This window comes from Colletes latitarsis, chromosome 4, assembly GCF_051014445.1.
Source record: "Colletes latitarsis isolate SP2378_abdomen chromosome 4, iyColLati1, whole genome shotgun sequence".
Classification (NCBI taxonomy): Eukaryota; Metazoa; Arthropoda; class Insecta; order Hymenoptera; family Colletidae; genus Colletes; species Colletes latitarsis.
The window spans coordinates 40,206,282-40,223,941 of record NC_135137.1 but is presented as its reverse complement, the minus strand read 5'-3'; the positions used below and the strand labels follow the sequence as shown (position 1 = coordinate 40,223,941).

The 17,660-nt window shown below is 41.2% G+C and overlaps 3 protein-coding genes across 8 annotated transcripts; 2 read left to right on the top strand and 1 right to left on the bottom strand.

Moving 5' to 3' along the window:
* Window positions 1–354: 354 nt before the first annotated feature.
* Window positions 355–3,894, top strand: LOC143341303 (cathepsin O). 2 transcript variants are annotated; one of them, XM_076764141.1, is made up of 7 exons: window positions 356–685; window positions 2,081–2,219; window positions 2,398–2,633; window positions 2,699–2,847; window positions 2,920–2,970; window positions 3,496–3,764; window positions 3,852–3,894. In XM_076764141.1, exons 1-7 carry the CDS (start codon window positions 500–502, stop codon window positions 3,887–3,889), a joined length of 1,068 nt encoding a protein of 355 aa, XP_076620256.1. In that variant the 5' UTR covers window positions 356–499; the 3' UTR covers window positions 3,890–3,894. The 2 variants fall into 2 exon arrangements, with proteins under 2 accessions (XP_076620255.1, XP_076620256.1); XM_076764140.1 differs by having other exon boundaries at window positions 355–685; window positions 3,496–3,894.
* A 97-nt stretch (window positions 3,895–3,991) lies between these two features.
* Vermilion (Tryptophan 2,3-dioxygenase vermilion) lies at window positions 3,992–8,903 on the bottom strand. Its single transcript, XM_076764139.1, has 7 exons — window positions 8,620–8,903; window positions 7,391–7,551; window positions 7,059–7,264; window positions 5,148–5,507; window positions 4,813–5,062; window positions 4,607–4,700; window positions 3,992–4,458 (listed from the first exon to the last, which is right to left on the bottom strand). The coding sequence occupies exons 1-7, from the start codon at window positions 8,646–8,648 to the stop codon at window positions 4,287–4,289; spliced, it is 1,272 nt and encodes a 423-aa protein (XP_076620254.1). The 5' UTR covers window positions 8,649–8,903; the 3' UTR covers window positions 3,992–4,286.
* Window positions 8,904–9,771: 868 nt separating this feature from the next.
* On the top strand, window positions 9,772–14,651 carry LOC143341306 (glutathione S-transferase 1-1-like). 5 transcript variants are annotated; one of them, XM_076764149.1, is made up of 6 exons: window positions 9,772–9,884; window positions 12,471–12,632; window positions 12,695–12,753; window positions 12,825–12,966; window positions 14,060–14,227; window positions 14,308–14,651. In XM_076764149.1, the coding sequence occupies exons 2-6, from the start codon at window positions 12,489–12,491 to the stop codon at window positions 14,443–14,445; spliced, it is 651 nt and encodes a 216-aa protein (XP_076620264.1). In that variant the 5' UTR covers window positions 9,772–9,884; window positions 12,471–12,488; the 3' UTR covers window positions 14,446–14,651. The 5 variants fall into 5 exon arrangements, with proteins under 5 accessions (XP_076620264.1, XP_076620263.1, XP_076620261.1 ...); XM_076764148.1 differs by having other exon boundaries at window positions 9,775–9,884; window positions 12,462–12,632; XM_076764146.1 differs by lacking the exon at window positions 9,772–9,884 and adding an exon at window positions 11,594–11,779.
* Window positions 14,652–17,660: the final 3,009 nt, after the last annotated feature.

Below are 17,660 nucleotides of genomic sequence, written 5' to 3'. Positions count from 1 at the left end.
TAATATTTAAAGCACATTTGTTACAGTAATTCCTTGAACACATGTATATGAACAACGAAACATCGAATGAATTTCATAAGCTATACGTTCAATGCATTATTCGTCTGATAAAACAAATGTTTTCAAAATTTCGAAAAACAAATTAATTGCATGCTGTTAACTCCTACTATTTCATACGAACAAAAAGATGAGAAAGTTTGAGCAACAGGGAATTGTTCGAGCAAAGTAGATACAAACGAATATCGGGAAGTTGCATGTAATACTGTGTTTTCATTTTTTTTCTCTGTAAAATGTAACAAGGCTAACCGGCATCGTAGAGCTATGATAATTACATTTTCTTCTTACGGTCCTGGTACTATCGCGCACACATGCACAACGAGATATGCTTCACGTTGCAGACACAACTTTATTGAGTCATGCAACGAGAATTTATTTGTGTATGCGTACGGTGATCTGCCGTGAAGTGTACCGTATATCAGAATGATGGTATGCCTTTGACATGGAGTGGAGAAGAATAGCTCTTACAGTGTTGATAGTGGGTTTATGTTTTCTGGTAATACCGATCAGAGTGGGGCCTGATACCAACATCGAGGATGTTAAGCTGTTTAAGAATTACGTCGCTCGCTTCAATAAATCTTACAGAAACGATCCAGCAGAATATGAGGAAAGGTTCGATCGGTTTAAGGTATGTCGTAAAATAGATTACGGTCCACGAAAATGCTAGATATGTGTTAGTAAAAATACGCGGGAAAATTTCCCGCGTTCGCGTCCGAGTTCGCGTTCTTTCATTCTTACTTGTTTTCTCGTTTACAAAATCCACAGCTTCCATATCTAATTAGATAAGAATAAGTCATTTTAATCGTTAAGAGATTGCGAAAATCATTCGTTCAGAACACTCGAGACATCTTTCTGAGATTGCACGTACGATAATCGATTATGAAAGTTTTTGTTAGGCAGGTATTGAGCGTCGATAAATCCTAGTCCTTTTGCACTCATTAGACACTTCGCGTTTACTTTTCGACTGTCTTTTCATATCATTATGATAGTAGCGGACGTAAATACTACTTAAATAAAGAGATAGTACGGGTTCACGGTTCTTTACAAGCTCCAGAGGAACATCATATTCGTCACTTACAATGATGTTCGACATTCAATTTTTCGATTTCTCTTAATCTATACAGGGTGTTCGGCCATAGCTGGGAAACATTTTAATGCGGGATTCTAGAGGCCAAAATAAGACAAAAATCAAGAATACTAATTTATTGAGAGGGCCTTCGTTAAAAAGTTATTAACGTTTAAAGTTCCGACAGTACTGAATTTTTTTCTCGAAAATGAGCAAGATTTCGGGGGTATGTCTATTCACCAAAAATGATTGCAATTGACCCCCACAGCTAACAATATTTTTTTCAGAACGATTTGAAATATTTTAATTTCGTCGAAAAATTTCACACCTTCTCGAATTTTTTTCTAGAAAGTGGGTAGGATTTCGGGGGTATGTGTAATGACCAAAAATGATTGCAATTCACCCCCACAGCTAACAATATTTTTTTCAGGACGATTTGAAATATTTTAATTTCGTCGAAAAATTTCACACCTTCTCGAATTTTTTTCTCGAAAGTGGGTAGGATTTCGGGGGTATATGTAATGACCAAAAATGATTGTAATCGACCCCCACAGCTAACAATATTTTTTTCAGAACGATTTGAAATATTTTAATTTCGTCGAAAAATTTCACACCTTCTCGAATTTTTTTCTCGAAAGTGGGTAGGATTTCGGGGGTATATGTAATGACCAAAAATGATTGTAATTGACCCCTGCAGACGAAAATAATTTTTCCAGAACGATTTGAAATTTTTGAATTTAATCGTTAATAACTTTTTAACGAAGCCTCCATCAACAAATTGGTATTCTCGATTTTCGTCTTATTTTGGCCTCTAGAATCCCCCATTAAAATTTTTCTCAGGGGTGGCCGAACACCTAGTATGCACGTAGTTATTTTCTACGGTACAAGGATGCTCGACTCGTCTTTTATATAATCAAAAGCATTGCTCGTGTAAAGGTTGATGTGTCTTCATTACAGAGATCGTTACGGTACATAGAAAAAATGAATGGCCTTCGATCTTCGCAAGAGAGTGCGTATTACGGACTGACCGTGTACTCTGATATGTTGGAGGACGAATTTTTGGCGCGAACACTACTACCTGACCTCCCCATAAGAGGTGAGACATTTGGAAATGCACTATATGAAAATGCGTATCGAGATATAGTCGAACAAATTCGTTCACGTGTTACACGACGATCAGGATCTATGGTATGAATTTCATACAGCTAACGCAACGAAGCCGACGGAAAGACAATAACAAAATACGTCTTATATGTAAATGAATAATTTATTAGGGGGAAAACACGTGAATGCATCGTATCATCGACATCACCATTCGCATCACAGAACCGATCGAGATAAAAGATCGGCCGATATACCCTTAAAATTTGATTGGAGGGAGAAGGGAGTCGTTACTCCTGTGAGAGGGCAGGGATCTTGCGGGGCTTGTTGGGCATTCAGCACCGTCGAAGTCATCGAGTCGATGTTTGCGATCAAAAATGGTACTTTATATTCGCTAAGCGTGCAAGAAGTAAGTTATCGGACGACTGATATAAATTTTCCATTTTCCAATAATTTGTGATTTTTTTAAAACAGATGATCGACTGCGCGAAAAATGGTAATTTTGGATGCGAGGGAGGGGACGTATGCAGCCTACTCGCGTGGCTGCTGTTGTCGAAAGCGAAAATTCTTCAAGAATCCACTTATCCGCTTACGCGAAAGACGAGTACGTGTCAATTGGGGAAGTGAGTATATTGTAATAAGATGTATTTTATTCGTATTATGGGCAAAGATTAATATCAAAATGTTTTTCTCAGGACATTGGACAAAGAGTCTGGCATAAGAATAAAAGATTTCACGTGCGATAGGTAAGAAACTTTAAATTCGAATATTTCAAAGTAAAACGTATGGTGAATCCCGTTTAGTGAATCGCATCTTCGAGTCGCTTCGCGTGCAATTAACGGTAAACGTTTCCTTACATAAGCTGACTAGCTTGCATTATTCTTGTTAATAAGAACTCGGTGTCATTGAATACATACAGAACGTAAATGCTACATTCTTTTCTTAACATACAGTTGCATTCTTCGATCGAACAAAACGGTTGCGCGAAAAAGAAATTACTTAAAGATTGTCTTATGTAGATATAATTTATTTACATTCTTCAAGTAACAAGTATTTATTTAAACGATGCTCGACTCTATTCGATTCGACTAATCGAATATCGCTGGATCAGAATTTGAATTTTTTCTTTCCATTTTTTGAACAATCGTCCTACCAAACGACGAACAGCCTCCTTTTTAAGCTTAATATTAAAAAATGGCTGCTGCTTAGAACGAGTAATAATCACTTGCTGTGTTTGTCGTTAAGGCGATTAAAGGTTTAACGGATGTTAGCTTTAGAGACGCGGAGGATGAGCTGCTGGTAACGCTGGCTACTCACGGACCAGTAGCGGCTGCAGTGAATGCTTTATCTTGGCAGAACTACTTGGGCGGTGTAATACAATATCACTGCGATGGCGCTTTTGATAATTTGAACCACGCTGTACAGATAGTAGGGTACGACAAATCGGCTAGTATACCTCACTACATCATCAAGAATTCGTGGGGATCGAGCTTTGGAGATAAAGGCTACATGTACATAGGAATAGGCAGTAATTTATGTGGTACGATTTATCTTAACGCTTGCGAACCCCGTGAAATATGAAATACCTTACAAATATATTAACACAGAGAATTGGTTTTGTTAATAGGTATAGCGAATCAGGTCTCATCGTTGGATGTCCTTTAAAACGATTCACCGACACGAATAAAAATATTTAAGGTACTCTTTGCTTCGAATGAAGTATTTGTATTAAACTTTAAATGTACATAGATTTCGTAAAAGTGTCTCTTTAATCAGGATATCTTCGCAAACGACAATAACATTAACAACGACAACACTGGTACGACTACATATTCGATAATTGTTACGACGCAATCCTTACATTAGTATCATGTTGTACGATAATCTACGCGACCATTTGTATAATTTTACAGACGTTATAATACACTCTAAGTGCCAGAGTATAATAAAGATTTAAGTTATCGACTTAATATTTACTTTCTATTGTTTACGTATATCTAAAAGTAACATTTCCTGGTAAACCTATTAATCGCCTTATCATTGCCGATGTATGTTCATCCATTTAGGTATTCTCGAGCGTACATTCAGAATTGTTCTGATTGTCGTCCGGATTCCATCCGTTGCAGGCAATGGACAGTTTCGTTTTCATTTGCTTTGTCAGCGGCGGGATCATATGGCGAGGTATCAAAAACGTAGACAGGTTGAACAGGTCCAAGAATACCTTATACCTGTCACTGTTACCGATACACGAAAGTAAGTAAAACACATTCTTACCAGTCACATGTCTCTTATGTAATAAATTTTGTTCTGTTCCAGTATCGACATTGTGCAGCGATGCATACTAGGGACCTAACGGGTTGTTTCATATCTTTGATACATTACCTTAGAGTAGACTTCAAGTATTGATAACCGGAAGATCCTCCGGTTCCGAGTTGTTGAGATCCGATCATTCTCTGAACCATCAGAACGTGATTATCTAGAAAATACAAAAACGTTGATTCCTCAATTCTTCACGGTGATATAGTTGAAACAAGATTAAGTCGATTATCTTCCTCTCTAAACATAAATGGTTGAATGCTTCTTCTTACACCTCCATTTCGTGATAAGGGAATCGATATCCATCAACGCGGTTAGAATCTGATGCGGTTGACTGAATCTCGGTTCGTCGCGGTACAAGGTGATCATCACGGCTCCTTGAAGGGCCGCGTAGGCGAATTTTCTCTCCCCCCGCGACACGAGCGCGTTGTGTAGAGATTCGCTGAAGACCGTGTCGAAGGCTGCCTGTCGCGAGCGCACGTTCGACAAGTAATAATTTCTAAGCTGCTCCTTCGTTTGTTTCTGCGAAAACGATGCCAAACGTTAAGATTCTCGATGGCAATGCCAACGGTTTAGAAAAGCGTCGACGTTCAAAGCAAACGATTACTCGGGCTAGTTGTTCCTGTTCGGCGATCAGCTTGTCGACGGCGCTTTTGTACTTTCCCCAAAAGTCGAAATCGTGAGGGTCGAGGCCCGGCGTTCTCGCCAGCCATCTTTGGACGAGACAGCTGAGGCTCGGCTCTTCCTCCGAGCGTTTAATCGCCTCGATGGCTTTCGGATCCCGTCCGAAGATTCTCGTGTAACTCTGATTGTACTTGACCCTGTGCTCCTGCTTCACGCCCAGTTTATTCTCTAATAAACGAAACTGCAGCGATTGGAAACCGGAGGCGGAGCACAGGTAGTCTCGAAACGCCATGAAGTCCAGCGGCGTCATGGTCTCTAAAATCGTCACTTGGTCCACCAGTAGCTGCAAATAGTAAAAATAACAGACATCGTTCCTCGCGTTAATCTACGTACGAGTAAATAAGGCTTTCAGAGCTTACGCGAGAGTCCCCCCAAAAAAAATTTGCTTCACTTTGTTTCTGTAAAAACGCAGATTTTTTGGAGGGTATTTCGACGTGAATTTAATCCTTTAAGTCTATCGCGGATACATAGTTACTGTGTCCGCGTCTTTAGACGCAGACACGCAATCGATCTTAGAGTGTCCACGTCTAAGAGACACCCAGTCCCGCAATTGTATGGTTGCCACGCTTACGCGTCTACCGCGCCAGAAAGAAGCGTAACCACTAACATATGCGATCTATTAACCGTAATGCGCATTTCTTAGTCACTGGAAACACAGATGTAAGAAACTTTCAACGCTGTCCGTTCGAGCACCGCGATTCTTCCGTTATCGTTTCCGATAGACAAAGAATGGGTTGATTTTCTATCGTTTTTCTAGGCTAGATAGTTCTACGTTTCGGATCCCTTAAGACCTGTAAAAAGCTTCGATTCCCAAAATTGGTAAATTTCTGCCGTCGTCCGTACGATCATCTCGGAGGTCGCGATTGTAGATCACGTGAAATCCTGCCTACTTGACCCTGCGACGCGATTTTTTAACGGAACCAGACGAGAAAAGGCGACGACCACACCTGCATTCTGTGGTATGGTAAGAGTGCCATGATTTTGTTACCTAACTCATCTATGCGTGTCAGTGCGGGGTGTCGCGTATCATCTAGCGGTATTAACTTACTTAGATCTCACTGTTATTTCTGCAGTTCCCACAATCTTTCTTATTCCGGCATGAATCGGGTGGGAGTGTGGGGAAGGCAGAAAAGTAACAGTAACGAAAAAGTGTCGTATTGCCGGGAACCTTGACCCGTTTGTTAACGCTCTATGGAGGACGAACGGGAAAAACAGTGTCTCGATTTTCATCGACGATCGGTCATGAGAAATATACGACGATGCGACCGCCTCGAGTAGATACCACGAGAATGATTTCCCAATCGTCGACATCCTGATCGGAGAGTCGTGCAAAGAGTGGCGCAAACGGCATCTGAAGCTGGTTCTCTCGTATCGTGTCGCGACAATAGCGGTCGCGTTACGCATTCCTGCAGCGATCTAGAATTATTTCTTGTTTATTTGGTCGAAGACGCGAGGCTCCTTTTCTTACTACAGCTTAATATGTTTGATGTGAGACAGTGTGTCGCTGGCCTCTGAGAGCGTGACGTATTTCAAAGAAATTCGATTAGAGTAACCACAGCGGATCAACACCCTTGTCATGAATAGTGCCCTAATTGGCTTGCGATTAAGGGTCGTTCACGTTCCTCCCATCACTGTCATTGTCAACGTATGGCCACTGGCCTCGATTCCCCGAGCATAGGATTACCTATCGATGGGTTCGCGTTGCGCGGGAAAAGTCTTGTTTCGCTACTTCTTCTTCCAACCGTTACCAAAAATATTAACGGTTAAACTCCTACTTCTGGTCGGTTTAAACGTGGAAGCAAAAGGTACAATACGACCGTTTTCTGTCGCTTACTTTCAAAATGAGGACGATGCGGTTTAATCTCTTCAAGATCTCCAGGGTTCTCGACTCGTTCAGAACCTGGGAGAGACGATTCTTCTGAACAGCTGTACGATTGTTCGGCGTACTGTTCAAAGAGTCGTAGTCGCTGGTCTCCGGGTTGAAGAGCATTCTCACCGAGTCCAATTCGTAGATGATCTGCTTGAACCAAAGCTCGTATGCTGCGACACAAGACGCACGATCATAGAAATACTGTCCCTGACGCGAAGAATATTTAATTTACTTATCAACGGGAAAGAGCCATTAGTTCGCGAAAACAGAGAATTACGCAACCAGATAATATTTACCCTGATGAGTGACGATAAACAGATGCTCGTCGTGCACTTCTTTGTTATATTCGGCGCTCAACAATCTCTGCGCGGTCAGGATTTTGTCCAAACGAAGATATTCGCTGTAAAGCATACCCGGACCCTCGGTCAATTGATCGCCATCTTGATCGAGATCCTCCCTAAAGTTACCGAAACACGTATAAATGTACCCTGAAGTTTTTATTGCAATCAGTTTTATAGTTTCTTTGCCAAAGAATCCCACAGAACTGCTGGTTGAGGGATTTCAGATTACGGATATACAGGATGTTCGGTCAGGAGATTCTAGGGGTCAAAATAAGACGAAAATCAAGAATATAAAAAATTAAATTAAAAAATTTCAAATCGTTCTGGAAAAATTATTTTCAGTTGCAAGGGTCGATTACAATCACTTTTGGTCATTACACACACCCTCGAAATCCTACCCACTTTCGAGAAAAAAATTCGAGAAGGTGTGAAATTTTTCGACAAAATTAAAAAATTTCCAATCGTTCTGGAAAAATTATTTTCGGTTGCAAGGGTCGATTACAATTATTTTTGGTCATTACACATACCCTCGAAATTCTACCCACTTTCGAGAAAAAAATTCGAGAAGGTGTGAAATTTTTCGTCGAAATTAAAATATTTCAAATCGTTCTGAAAAAAATATTGTTAGCTGTGGGGGTCAATTGCAATCATTTTTGGTGAATAGACATACCCCCGAAATCTTGCGCATTTTCGAGAAAAAAATTCATTACTGACGGAACTTGAAACGTTAATAACTTTTTAACGAAGCCTCAATCAAGAAGTTGTTATTTTTGATTTTCGTTTTATTTTGGCCTCTAGAATCTTCCTCTAAAATTTTTCCCAGGGGTAGTCGAACACCCTGCATATTCTAATTAAAAGAAACGCCATTAAAGTAACAGGTTTCAATAAAAATACGTGCAATTTAGTATTGAACTTAATAGCATGTGACACATACGACCCACACGGCGTGGACGGAAAGCAACCAAAAATCCATCCGGCATGGAACGTGTTAATTATCGAGTTAATTAATTTCTCCATTAATAACAGCCCGTCGTGGGCCTGTGAGGGTCAATAGACATACGAGAAGATATACGAGTTTAGCAAATTGATATAGACACGTCGAGTCTTGTCTATTTTTCAGTTTAAAAACAATTCGATGGAATTTCATTTGTTTACCATTAGTAGCTCGGAAGACGGTTACTTACGCAATGCCGACAGATAAAGGACAAGCCATTTTTTGGCCACTGCAATGCCCTCGAATTAATAATCAAATTGAATCGTAGTTTAAAAACACCTAACCACTTTGTTGCCTGATTTTATCGCGATCGATATCGGTTCTCTTTGCTCTTAGATCGAATAATTGAAACGATCACTGACGGTTCGGTTTAAAGAAGTTTGGTTCGGCGAAAGACGACAAGCGACACAAACTATCGACGAGGTGGTTGAGTCGCGACTAAAAACTGAATGACCATCGGACTCGGTGAAACTATCCCTCTTATATTTCCAACAGCGAGGGCACGTGAATGAACGATCAAAGATTATGGTTTCTTTAAATGTTGTTAAGCGTGAAAATCTTCCTATAAATACATTTGTTATCTATCAAGATTTTCATTGCACAATCTAACATGGTATGTGAATTCGAATGTAAACATATGGATATTATTCGACCGCCAACGAACAGGGAATAATGAAACAGTATAGTAGCTTTGTATGTTTTCGATTAGTATTTATTATCTTCCTTAAAAAATAGTAATCCACCGAAGAAAATTGTACATTTTTATCTTCGAAACGTCTAAATTTCGTTCCTCGTTGCCCGTGATCGACGTTGCTCGTCATCGTCGTAAATAACATTGTAACATGTAATATTTTGTTTCTATAAACACTTTAAATTGATATGGTAATTAAAAATCCAATCGTATCGGGGTTAGAAACAAAAATCGTCAAAACTGGACTGTGTGGTTCGATAGTATGGGACAGTTTATGGCGTCTCCGACAGATGTCGACAGGAAGATCATTTCTAAATCATCTTACGTGATTTCAGCGATAGGTGTCGCGTGAGGTACCAATGTGCTATGCTCCCAAGTAATCTCTGATCGATTTTCTTGTGCCCAAGTAACGCGATAAGGAAAATTTAGATATTAGAAATATTGCGTGGCATCGAACATGTTTATTATTTACAATAAAGTGTATTCGTTTAACAGTAAGGGAGCTCCCATCAGATCGAAACAATAGACAATAGCCTTCGTGTGAAACGTACGCTCATTAAAGTGTTAAAACAAGCATGACTCTGACAAGTAATATACAGTGGAATGTGCAAATGAATAGACTACTGTAGCATTGATTATGCGCGTCTGGTGTCAGAATCACCTATAAAAAGGAGATTCGACCGATCCAACGACCATTCGGTTTATATAGTCCCGGCATCGCCAGCTCCTTCTTTGTCGCCGGAAATCCACAGCTCCATCTGTCGGTAAAAAATACACCATTTTGCGCAGAATATTTCATTTAAATTATTTCAAACCGTAGACTCTTACATAAAATGAAGAGTAGTTGATCACAATGATACCGATGTATTTTATTTATAATTAACACCTAGTCGATCGAAGTATACAAGTTTATAATTGCTTAAAGTTCCACTCCGTACGTAATCGTTTATTTGCATAGTGTACTTGATCTTTCCTATGTTTACTTTCGTTGCAACAGATGTCGGTGTGTGTGCGACCATGATATGCAAAATTTAAATCCGCAAACACATCCATACAGAGTAGAGAACATTGCGTAACATCGAACATGTTTATTATTTACAATGATGTTTTGTTCGAGGCGTATGCAACGTTTTCAAATAGTCAACTATTACACCCGTTGTCGATATGTAATTCAGTGCCCTAGCAAAAATGGCGCAACAGGTGCGCGCAATGGCGTAGGCCCGCGATATTTTCATCGGCGACCTTTTTAAATGGCTTTCGACGCGCAAACGACAATCGTTGGTTTCACTAAGAGTTACATTACATAGGTTCCACGATACTACTTCCATTTAGTTTTTAATTAGTATGTGGCGTCGCCTCCCATGCTATACAGGGTGTTCGGCCACCCCTGGGAAAAATTTTAACGGGGGATTCTAGAGCCCAAAATAAGACGAAAATCAAGAATACCAATTTGTTGATGGAGGCTTCGTTAAATAGTTATTAACAATTAAATTCAAAAGTTTCAAATCGTCTTGAAAAAAATATTTTCGGTTGCGGGGGTCAATTACAATCATTTTTAGTCATTACACATATCTTCGAAATCCTATCCACTTTCTAGGAAAAAATTCGGGAAGGTGTGAAATTTTTCGACGAAATTAAAATATTTCAAATCGTTCTGAAAAAAATATTGTTAGCTGTGGGGGTCAATTACAATCATTTTTGGTGAATAGACATACCCCCGAAATCCTACCCACTTTCTAGAAAAAAATTCGAGAAGGTGTGAAATTTTTCGACGAAATTAAAATATTTCAAATCGTTCTGAAAAAAATATTGTTAGGTGTGGGGGTCAATTGCAATCATTTTTGGTGAATAGACATACCCCCGAAATCCTACGCATTTTCGAGAAAAAAATTCAGAACTGTTAGCAGGGCCCGGACAAAATGTGCCCCCTCCTTTTTCCTTTTCACGCCTCGTACGAGATTCTCACGAGTTTCAACACGGCGCAACGCAGCGCTACAAGTACAAGAAACCAAAAGGAAGTCGTCGAAATATTTCTCGCGTGATGCTCGTCGTTTCTGATTGCTTTGCGTGATCAATTACGAAACGAACCAGGTTTTAATATAGATTCACGGTTATCGAGCAGTTGTTACGTTCAGACATGAACATGACTTTTCAGCAAGTTAATGGTCTAAGTAAAAATAATCTCTTGACGCTCGGGTGAAATTCGTGGATCCAATTCTCAAAATGGCGCTTGAGGATACTAGTTAAATCAATGCTTTTCGAGTCCGTTGCTTCGCGAAGTAAAATGATTGAGGTGTCCTGTAGTATTTGTATGATAGAAAATTCGAAATTTTCAATATTTCGAAAGAGAGGGACTCGATGGAATATGAAAAGGAATAGGAAGGATGAATTGCAGCGTGGATTATGCGTGTTAGCATTGAGTGTGAAAGTGGGGGCCGTTAGTACCACCTACAAAAAGGAGACCGGTTTAACGACTACTCGTTTTATAGTAAAGTCACGGGTTCCATCTGTCCGATGATTGGTGAACAATTCGTTCTAGAGATTCTAGTCGCTATTGCGGACTGACGTGGCGCGCAACAGATTGTACGCAACATTCGTGGTTCTATTAATATCTCCATACATCGTTATAGCAACATCGTTTTCATTTGTCTGACGACAGGTACGTGTGCATACATGTAATACAAATAACAGGATTTAGGGAACAAATAATATCGGTTTTGTTTTTGATCAACGTTACAATCGAACGCGTTATTCTCTTCACTAACAATAAGTCGGGACGGTAACTCGAATTCGATAAGAGATAATCAAAACCTAACATTAAATTAAATAGACACAAATAATAAAGGGACTACAAGGGAAATACAAGTTTGATGTAATAACGAGTAGTCGTTCGATCGTTCTTTCTCGAACGATTTAACACTTCGATCGAGAAGATTATCAGTTTTATCGTTTCAATAACAAGGTTACAAGGTTGATAGAGGCGATTACAAACGAATCTAAATGATAACGGGATAAAAAGTGAAAGAAAACTGGAACGAAACTGAAGCTGATCTGCTTTGAACAATCCAAAGTCGAGTAGGCTGCACACATCCACAGTCAACGTTGCGGTTAATTGACTCAATACGCTTAATTCAAGGCGTATTCTAGCTCCGCTTCTACGAAAGCCTGCGAGGAGAAAGCATTTAGTTCGTGATAATTAGATTTGTACGTCAGGTTGAATTAGTTACCTCGTACGAATTATACGAAAAATTTAATTATCTTTTCGTTCGAAGACGTAGTCCTTAATTGGTCGAGTGTACCGTGGAAGAGACTAGAGAATTTTAATCGCTCTAATTTACTAGTTATTTTAGGGATACCTCAAAGACAAAATGGCGAAGATCATCTTGTACTCTGACGAACTGAGTCCACCATGTCGTGCAGTTCTATTGACAGCGAAGGCGATTGGGCTAGAGCTGGACATTCGCGAGACTAGTCTCTCCAGCAGGGACCACATGAAGGAGGACTATTTAAAAGTTAGTACACTGGAGTGTAAATTAATTCCTACTAGTTTATAACTTTTCTGCATTCTTGTCAGATCAATCCCCAGCACACGATCCCAACGATAAACGACAATGGCTTCATACTTGCGGAAAGGTAACAGGACTACATTAGAAAACGATCGAAACATTGCTGCTTTGAAACGATACATAGATCGATTGTTTCAGCCACGCCATCGCGTGCTACCTGGTCGACAAGTACGCGAAAAACGATTCGTTGTATCCCAAGGACTTGCAGAAACGCGCCCTGATCAATCAGCTGCTCATCTTCAACGCAGAACTGCACTTCAGTCCAGCGAAGAGAGTCTTCGTAAGTGATCGTAATTTAACGCTTAAGCGGACTCTCTTAATCGTTACCAAATAGATAAATGTATTAAACAATTATTAGCCTAAACTTGTGGCCCCCAATGATCCACTTAAGGGTTAAAGAGAGAAATTGGGGATTCCCCAAGAACGAAATATGATATTTGATACGTCGAATCCTTGGAATCCAGCGAAGAGAGTCTTCGTAAGTGATTGTAATTTAACGCTTAAGTGGACTCTCTTAATCGTTACCAAATAGATAAATGTATTAAACAATTATTAGCCTAAACTTGTGGCCCCCAATGATCCACTTAAGGGTTAAAGAGAGAAATTGGGGATTCCCCAAGAACGAAATATGATATTTGATACGTCGAATCCTTGGAATCCAGCGAAGAGAGTCTTCGTAAGTGATCGTAATTTAACGCCTAAGCGGACTCTCTTAATCGTTACCAAATAGATAAATGTATTAAACAATTATTAGCTTAAACTTGTGGCCCCCAATGATCCACTTAAGGGTTAAAGAGAGAAATTGGGGATTCCCCAAGAACGAAATATGATATTTGATACGTCGAATCCATGGATGGTTGGATGGCACTTGGGTCGTCCGGTATCTGGTCGATGGGGCCTTGTTCCATGGACAAAGGCGAGCCCATCGGGGCTGCCGATTAAGCCAGGCGAAAGGAGGTTAATGCTATTCGCCTTTCCGCGCGTATATACGCGCAGGAGCATTATGTGATGCCGGTAGGATGTTCCTGTGCATCCTATGTACCTTTTACGGCGCCTAATAAAGTCAGCTAACTGCGCATTTTTGCCCCGCGATGGGCCAACTACGAGGGACTCGTTTCCCTCTACGTGTACGCTTATAAGCGGTAGCCGGCTCGAATTAATATTACAGGGAAAAAGTGGCGACGTGAAATTCTCAAACGACCCTTTCCCTATCGCGTCTTACTTCACGGTAGCGATACGTTTCGCGTCCAGTTCCCAGGTGCCAAATCTACCACTCGAAATGGAAATTATTCCATCGACAACATAGCAATTCTGGATTATTTCACAGGAGTTGGAGGGGTAGATCTATCGAACTTTAATTTTATTTGCCGTAGAAACCAATAATCTTCCTAGATCACAAGACAATTTCCGAGGAGGGATTGACGGCCTTGAAAGAAGCCTTCGAGTACATGGACAAGCGCCTGGAGGGTAGGAAGTGGCTCGTCGGGGATTCTTACACCCTCGCGGACCTGTGCTCCTCCGCCACTGCGTCCAGTACCTCCGTAAGCGTTTACGTCTCGATCGTCACGCGTGGAAATAAACATTAGAGGCGCGGAGTACATTGTTTCTAACCGTCTCGCAGGTGGTGATCAATCTGGACGATTACCCGAACGTGAAAGCTTGGCTGCAGAGATGCGAGAAGGAGCTGCCCGGCTACAAAGAAGTGAATTTGCCAGGAGTTACCAAATTGCACGCTGCCATTCGCGCGAAACTCGCCTAAACGCATTCAATCGGTACCTTTTTCCTTTTGTTTCTCAAAAGTGCGTGGGATTTCAGGGATACGTCTATACACCAAAAATGTATAATAATTATACTATAATTACTCGAATTTTTTTCTCGAAAGTGCGTAGGATTTCGGGGGTATGTCTAATGACCAAAAATGATTATAATTGACCCCCATAACTGAAAATAATTTTTTTAGGACGATTTGAAATTTTTCATTTTCACCGAAAAATTTCAGCACCTCCTTACCTGGTATTCTTAATTTCCGTCTTATTTTGGCCTCTAGAATCGTCCATTAAAATTGTTCCCTGAAATAGCTGAACACCCTGCACATGTAAATGTAATTATTTGAAAATTGATGTAATCCTCCATGAGTTAATTATTTTTTAAACCCTTCAAAGGAGAGTTGATTTCCATTTACCGATTTGGTAAAAATGGACATTAAGTAAAATAATTCGGTCGTGATTGTCCACTTAAGGGTTAATATTTTAAATGGCAATTCTAGAGAAGGGCCAAATCGAATCGCCAATGCGATTACGTGTACTTTTATTGCTATATTTTTGTCAACAGAGTGCGCGTATCGTTCACCGGACACGATATTTCCCGGAAGAGCAGATAACTCGTGCACTGATTAATATGGCGCATCGCGCTGTGGTGTTCCTTTGTTTTCGTAGTTCATATTTCTCTTCCGTCGCTCTATCGTTGGGCCACCTACTCGATGATTCCAAGGAGCCAGGATAGCAAACAACGGATTCCGTTGTCTGGAACCTTGAGATACAGTTGCTGGCACAACATCCTGTTGTTCGCTAAATAATTATTACGATACAAGCCGGGACGAACGTTCGCCGCTCCGATCAGCGAATTACGCGCGTTTAATTGGAATACCATTGCAAAACGCGCGGTCTCGCGATCGAACGCGTAGGCCTTAATCGCGAATTCGTTCGAAACGCTATCGAAGACAGTCTTCGAAGTGGCCACGTAATTCCGTAGGTACGTAACTGTCGACATTGAACCTGATGCTGGAGCAGAAACCGTCCATCCTTCTATTTTTCCTCTCTCGTGTCGCGATCGTCCCCCCGTCGCGTTCGACTGCAATTTGCGTAAATTAATACCTTCTATCTTCCGGCAATTTTCCTGCTTAGCGTTACTTAGTACATTTTCTCCGACTGAGTGCCTCGTATGTGGGACGAGGCGGTCGTTTCGCGGAGGATCGCGAACCTTTCCACGTTACGTTCGCCGAAAATAGAAACGAGAACCACCGAACAGAGCTTCGACGACCCCTTCGTCGCACTCGAAACTCCGACTCCGGGCGAAATTATTAAAATTACCGTCCATCGAGCAAGTCAACGCGATGAAACATCGCGTACACTAATAAATGCACGATATTAATTATTTATAACGCGTCTTTGTAACGTGTACACATAACGTTGTCCCTATCCAATTAGCCGCGTTGTTCGATGCAATTTCCTTGTATATTAACGTCGATATTGATTTGAACGATTCATGGAATACTCTATTTGCCACGAGGGCGTATAATAATTAAAGTTTAGTTTTCACCGGTGGCACCGTTTCGATTAAACGGGAATAATAATCACTCTCGTCCCTTGTCAACGTCGAGTTGACAACGAGTCGATGCTGTTTGCTGCATAACGTATCGACAATGGCGTGATCGTCGTAGAAGCACGCACGTTGCATATAATTTCACGATAATCGGGACACTTGGTCACGTCGAGGGTTCGCGAAAAATTTGTTTGGAAAAATCGTACGAAGTAGAACCGCGAACGCAAAGAAGGTGGACGCGGCCTCGATATATGCGCGCCACGTTAACAGAAGCGTCGATACGAGTGAATAATTAACGCGCACATCGCGGTATCACCGATCTGTCTGAATACTGAGATGTGTAGCGCATTGTTGTGGCACACATTGTATGGAAAACAGCATCATCGTGGGAAATGCGTGCGTCGTACGAAAAGTCGGTTAATTACGACACTTGCCACGCTGTACGTTTATCGATATAGAGATTACCTCGCGTTAAAAAACTACATTTCACATTATTAAATGTGTATTACGTACGAGCTTATCGCGTATCAGAGATTACGAGATACTCGTCTCGCTATCGAATCAATTAACTTTTTAGGATCGAGCGTACGACGTTATTGCTTCTGGGTTCAAATAAAATGCTTCCAATGCTTGTTAAATCTCGGTGCAATTGTTTTCTTTCGGTCACGCGCAGCCATCGTTCACTATTTCCACGAAACGAGACGCGGGGGCCACCTTTGCCGCCTTCCCGTCAGACAGGTTCCCGCCTTTTGGCTCGTTTTTTAAACACCGTCTTCTTTGTGCTTTTAGATTCGCCTATGCACAGGGAACGAAGAGAAAAAAAAGAACTCGATAGGATTTTAGGACCTCGCCATTTTGCTAATAGGATTACCCGCCTCGTGTCCGGTTCGAGACGACGAAAAAAATGATTTGCAGTCCTTGGTTCTCTTTCTATACGGTATCTAGCTACTTGTCAGACGCGCGAATATTTACGGAAGACCGGACTCTGGCTCTCGGTCCTTTATTTCTCTCTTGATCCTGCCCCCCGGAACGGGAATGCAGTCGTTTCATAGATCCCTCGCATGGCCACGGCAGAGTCCGATATAGTCAGTTTTATTTAAAATTATAAAGAAATTTCTTCCATTTTTTTATTCCTCCTTCGTAAATCGCACCATTAAGAAACGACGACGGTTAAATTTGCTTCCATTTGGAGGTATTTTTCGGTTGGCACGCGTCTCACGGAGGCGTCGCGACGCTGCAACAGACACGTTGACGTATGGATTGCTTCGGCCAGACCTTTTAGCGAATTCGTCGCGCGAAAACGCTCGATCCATCTGCCGCTGTCGAAAGAGGAGGTTCTTTGAACTGTCTCCAAGAACTGGTTCGCACGGTTTTTCATCCGTAGCCGGTGTTAATAGAGAGACGCGCTTCTTTTCGCACGGTGCAGCGGACGTCGGTGTGTCTGGCACGTCGCTCGGTAGCGATATCAGCTATTCCGACGAGATAAGGAGCCTTGGCAAATAAAAAGAACCAACGCGAGAACCGCGAATCGTGACGAAAGCGCCGAGGGAAAGATGAAAACAAATTGTGAGAGATCGGGTTGACGGAGTTGCGGAAACGGACACCGTTTGCGTCACACGAGGGTATAGAGGTCTAATATTTTTTCCACCCAAG